The following is a 6,000-nucleotide window of genomic DNA, read 5'->3' as shown; positions in this document are numbered from 1 at the left end:
TCATTCAATCTGCAATTATTTTACCCCCTGCATTTATAAAAAGCGAAAAACGTTATTGTGGCTATAAGTAATGCTTTTTGCATTAAAATAATTACAAATTCCTTAAACGCGTGTTTTTTTAGGTGTAGAATGCGGCGCGGGCATGTTGTTTGGCTTTGGTGCTGGTGCAATTGTGTTGGGAGAGGTAGAGTTTAGGTGGGGGAAAAAATTTGCGGTCCAGACTTTTTTGGTCAGGGCGTGGGCGCTATGGGCCTGAGGCAGAGAGTGGGCCCAGCCGTCGATGCCGTGGATAGCAGAGATGGCAGCATGGAAAACTCCACCTCCATCCTGCGCCGGAGCACCTCTTTCCCGTTTTGGTAATTACATGCACGCAGGAACGACGCCGGGCATATCCAACGAAGGAGCGAAGGGTCCAAGCTCGAGATTTCCCTTCTACTTCTTCCATACCCGCTCTGGTAAGTAATTTCGTCTCTTTTTTTTCCTGATATCATCATCTGCACTGGCAAACTCTGGCTATGGTAGGTTGCAGGAAAGCCTGGAGCAGCCTAGCAGCCTGCCAAGGCACCCTATTGGCTCCAGCGCGAGGGATCCTGAGCTGGAGCCATTTGACATGACAGACACTAGGGCTGAAAGCAAGGCTCTCTGCTCTGTCCTGGTGCCTGGACATTGGTGTCGCGCATGGCTCTCGTAACCCGCCTTAGCCATGGCCGGGATGATATTTCTTCGCTTTGCTCCCTCTCTTACCCGTTCCTGATTTGAACATAAAGAACCCAGCAACCCATCGGAATCTCATACTTGCCTACCGTCCATGATTAGTCCTCGAGCTCATTAGCATACTTATTTACCTATCGCATGCCCTTGCGCGAATCAGCCACGCAACTCCCACCATGAAGACGAGAAAGGCAGCTTCTGCCATGAAGAAGGGAAAGACAGATCCCGCCATGAAGAAGAGGAGAACAGGTCCCGCCAGGAAGAAGAGAAAGGTCATCACTCCGGCGGCCAGTGCCAACCCAAACTCGGATCAATGTTCCAGCGCAGACGAGGCACGCCATTCCCGCATCACTATTACCGACCTCCCATCTGAGGTGATTGTCATGATCGCCCGCCAGGTCGAGGCGCCGCATGATCTAGTCCAGTTGGCCGTGGCGCTCGGGCCCGAGCTAGAACAGCTCGTCCAACCTGAGATCTTCGCTGCGGATGTCATGAGGTATCTCGCCCATGCCCACGAAGGACCTGACGCCGGTATCCCTGCGATCTTGCCGGAAAAGGATACGAACAAGCCATCAGCGCTCATGTATGGAGCAAAGAGCAGGAAGCCCCACATCTGCCATCTGGCCCTCGACGCCTTCGAACGTGTCCAGAAGCGCCATCCACAGTGGCGGCTCGTGAACTACCTCCACGATCTCCCCATCTCGGATCTCCCCATCTCGAATGTCTTGGAAAAGGCAGAGACTCAGACATCCATCCGGACATGTGTACGCCGTGGCTTTCTGGGCGTCGTCAAGCGACTCCTGGAGCTGGCCAGCGCCCATGGGTTACCACTACACCACGAGGCCGTGTCGGCTCCACCACGGGCAATGGACGTCAAAGCCAATTACATGGGCCTAGTCCATCTTTGGAGGTCCATGCTCCCTTCGAACAGTCCTCTCAGCAACGCCATCCCCTATAGCCGTCAATTGGACGACGCGGCTGTTGATGCCATCCTCTGCGGCAGGCACCTGACCAGCCTGGTTGTCGACGCCATCATCTACTGCCAAGACGAGGTCTTGGAGTATCTAGTCATGCGGGGCGCCAGCGCTGTCGTGGGGATACCTTCTCCGCTGAACGCGATGCTCTGCACCGGCCGGATCGAAGTATTCCAGACTCTTTCGCTCGCCCGTGATTTCCAGGTCGCGATCAACACCTGGAAACCCGAGAGCCCCACGGAGCGCCAAGTGCATGATATAGCCACCTACCAGCCCCACCTGCCAAAGGACGAACTGAAGCTCTGTGATCAACAAGGGCATCTTTTCAAACTGATGATGATACACGGATACCCTCTATCGGCCACGAAGTTCGAGAATATCCTCACGAGCGACAAAGACCCTCTCCGCGCACGCGCCATTGCTGCTGTCGATGCTGATTGCACGGAATACTGGGGCTGCCGTGTGGTCGACGGGAAGCACCAGTTCTGGTCACAAATGCTTCGATTTCCCCTGGTGTTCTATAGAAATAACTATGCACCAAGAAGGTTTCTTGTCCGCTGGATCGAGGGCGCCTTGCCACATTGGGACGGCACGAAGGCCTGCAAATGTAACTTGCAACCCAATGGCCAGGGCAACCGGATCATGCGGACCCGCGAAGGCTTCTGGGAGATGATCAAGGCCTGTCTCGCTTGGGGGCTCATCTGTACGTTCTGGTTTTCGGGCGACCAGCCTTATTCCTTGGACGGTACCGGTCACCGCCTCACGTACAGAAATGACATCTCCCCGAATATGGGAACCAGGCAGACCATAGACGAAACCCGTGGCTGGATCGAGCTGGTGTGGAACGGTATGAAGAAGCTGGGGATGACCTATTCAGGAGAGGAGACGGCGGGACTCAAGAGCAGCTTCGCCTTCGAGCTCATGGAGCAGAGGCGCAGACAATTTACATACGGGCTGAAGTGCCCACACGAACCGCAGATGATGACGACGGCGCAATACGTCTGTGTCTTGCGCGCGGCGTTTGAATATAAACGTGGCAAGCTGGATCTTTACAAGAGGCTCAACGTGGAGGAGGAGGTTGGTGCTGAGAAGTTTTATGATTGGTAGGAAATGGCGAGACATACGGAGGGACACGGTACACGGGTGCCGCCATGGTAAATAGCGGACACTGACAAGATAGATATGTCTGTAACAATAGAGGTACAAGTTGGCGTTGTCAGAACCGCAGACTTTTCTCTGGATGGCATTCCTAGTACCGTCACAGGCACCTTTCCTACGTTTGAGTTCGTAGAAGCAGCCAGCACGCACCCCAAAGATATTATGGGAAGGTTTTCTGCCTTCGCGTAGGGAACGGAGCGATCAGGCAGTGCTGCCGGAAGCTTTATCTCGGTGTAGCCAACCATGTTTTTGACACTCCTGGCCAATGCTACGGCTCGAATGTCTAAACTTTCTGAATCTTTGCTCTAATCAGCTCACCATAAGCGAAGATTCCCTGGTCTTATCAGGCTGCCTTGGCTCACCCAGAATACCGGGCCTAGTGGTTATGCCTACTGCGGCGGCTGCGGGTGGCTGTTCTCAGTCGACTGACCCAGGTGATTAGGTAGATAGGAAGGTAGGTAGCTAGCTAAGTATTGAGCAGACCAGAAACAATAGATCTGTGACTTATGGCATCCCCGAGAAGTTAGTGTCTAGACGAGACCGCTGCTCCGCGCCACGCGTCTATCGCACTTGCATCCTCAAGTGTTGGGCGCGTTGAGGAATATCACATGTCTTCCCGGTATGGAAAGCTGCCTGGCCACTACCAGCTTGATTATGCTGCTGTCCTGTTCTAAACTAAACGTCGGGGTCGGAATTTTCCCGTTGTCGACGACGGACCAACCGGGTATCAAGCCCTACAACCCTGGAGGACATGTGGCAAGAAACAGAAAGAGAGGCGACAGCTACGCAGGTTATCCATGTGTCCCCGCTCACGGGTTGATATCAGAGTATTTAGGTTGGCAATGCCTCGCTAGGGAACGGTGTTTGATAGCGCTTAGCCTGGGATGCCAGCCTCGAACACGCACTTGCTAGAGCTATATGGCCTTTGAGTGACCGCTCTGCCGCCGAAGCATCCCGTCTTCCCTTCTCAAAGCGGCTAGGCTACTCAGTTTCGATTGGCCATCACCACACAATGTCACATCGAATCAAGCAGTGATAATGATAGGCGTGCGGAGAACGCCTGTGCCGCAGAGGAAATCTGGTCTCCAGGAGTAGATGATGCACATGACACGTCCTACCATATTGCCAATGGTGAGGTCACCGAGGCAAATTGGTGTTGCGCCCGGCAGGACGGCGAGGAACGGTTGAGGGGGTGGTGATCGTGCTCTCCAAGCGGTCAATCTATTACAGAACAAGACGCTAAAACCCCGGGGTATGGCAAGGTAAAAATAGGTTGGCGTACAAATCTCGTAGGAGAAAACGCAGGGTAGAAAAAAGGAGAAAAGGAAGGTACAGATTAGGAAATGGACAAACCATGAAAGGTAAAAGCAAAAAGAAAGCATTCGAAAAGGGGAATGAAAAGCAAAGGGGACAGCAAACCTCTAGAGTAACGAATCTCTATTCAGCCTGGTCCGCTCCGCCAGCCAGCCAATCGCTCACGCCACCGATGGTCGGCAGCCTTGACCTTTCCAACGGCACTCCGGGCATGGGACGCCGAAGCAGCCGATCCAGGCTGGCGTAGCCGCCCAAGATCAAATAGGACAAGATCCGCGGCGGTTGCTTCTTTTGATCCGCCGGCAGATGGATGCCGAACGTCAATCAACAACCACCACCCCCAGTACGGATTGCGTTCTTGATGGGCCGCTAGCGCGAAAAAGGAGAAAGAGCGAAAATGGTGATGCGTCCTCCTTTTCAGGGTCCTGATTGGCCTCGCCGCGTTCACCTCCTGTGGAACTCCCATAACTCGCCCGCCAAGAGGCAAGCCAAAACCCCCCCCCCCAAAAACCGTGGGGCGTAAAGGAGAACAAGCTCGGCCGCCCCCCCAAAGATGTGTCACGGTGAGAGAGCAAGCTGAACGCGAGGGGCGAATTGGCAGTGGAGGCAAAAGAAGAAAGTATGGTATTGGCCGACATTGGAGACCCCAAGTTGTCGTTTTGGGTCAGGAACTCAGGGGTCAAAGGGGTTACGCGGAAGGCCGCAGGCACGAAAGAGACAGGAGACCACAGGGATATCGAATGTCACGGGAAATACGAGACGAGACGAAGGGAAGTGAGCGTGTGGCAGCCACCCGTCACAGTCAGTCAACGTGATGTTTCCTCTCCACTCGTGCACGCAAAGCAAATCCGTTTGGTGCGTCGGAAAATGCGAACATGCCCTTCTTCTCCTTCTTTCACTGTCTAGAGTTTTGAGACATTTCGGACGTTCTATCGGCCCTGCGAGGGCAGAGCACAGCCACGCTCCCCCGTTGGAGAGAGGGCCGATATCCGGGTCGAGTTGCACGTTTTTCTTGCGATGCGCGTCGGCCATCGAAACTGTTTTGACGGGTGTAACGAAAACGAGCGGCTCGGATGAGACTCCGCGTGTTTCTCCCTTTTCTTTTCTCTCCCTCCTCCGGTGGTTCGTTGCCAGCTTTGCCTGGCTTCCAATGAAAGGTCAAGCGAGGGTCCCACGTCCCAGGCAAGGGAGAGATGGCGCAAACGAGGCCAAGATAATGGGGTGGCGAGGACAGAAGCAAGGGGCTGACGAGAGGAAAGAGAAAAAAAAAAAAGCAAAGAGGTAGCCGAGGCAAGGCAGTTCAGTGACCTGTCAGCCACTGCGCCCTTTCCTCATCGGGCGACTCAACCCATGTACACCCTCCCGGCTGGCCATCCGGGCGGGGAGTGTTGCGCTTGTGCGCCTGTGTGTGCCGGTCGGTCAATTTTAACGGCATCTATCAGGACTTGGCCGGACTCGGTGCACTTATGCCCGTTTAGTGCGTTGGGGAAAGTTTTTTCTCTTTGGTTTTACCCTTGCGAGGAGAGGACACGAGGAACTGAGACAACCCGTCTCGCCATCTAAATGGAAGGGGCATGACGGAGGAAAAAGGAACTAGAGCCGGAAGGAGAAGGTATGTGCCAAAGGGCGGAGGGGGCGAATCTAGAAGGTTGGCAAATAAACCAAACAACAAGGATGGTTAAAACACCATATCGTAGTGTCCTTCTACATATTTTTCTGCTCTAGTGGTTTCATCGCTTGGTGGCTGCTCGGGGCCACATCTTGGCCCAGCCACCTGGGGAGACAGACCAACCGAAGCAGACACCACTGGACGAGCCGTCTGGCCGCCGCGTTCGCTAGATAG

At 54.2% G+C, this 6,000-nt stretch overlaps 1 protein-coding gene across 1 annotated transcript; it reads left to right on the top strand.

The window, feature by feature from the left end:
- The first annotated feature begins 195 nt into the window (after positions 1 to 195).
- Positions 196 to 2,959, top strand: GGTG_09346 (hypothetical protein). The gene has a single exon (XM_009227190.1). It carries the CDS (start codon positions 888 to 890, stop codon positions 2,790 to 2,792), a length of 1,905 nt encoding a protein of 634 aa, XP_009225454.1. The 5' UTR covers positions 196 to 887; the 3' UTR covers positions 2,793 to 2,959.
- The last annotated feature ends 3,041 nt before the right edge of the window (positions 2,960 to 6,000 follow it).

The sequence above is a fragment of the Gaeumannomyces tritici genome, assembly GCF_000145635.1.
Source record: "Gaeumannomyces tritici R3-111a-1 unplaced genomic scaffold supercont2.5, whole genome shotgun sequence".
Lineage (NCBI taxonomy): Eukaryota > Fungi > Ascomycota > Sordariomycetes > Magnaporthales > Magnaporthaceae > Gaeumannomyces > Gaeumannomyces tritici.
The sequence above is the reverse complement of the archived record's forward strand: the minus strand, read 5'-3'. Positions and strand labels throughout refer to the sequence as shown.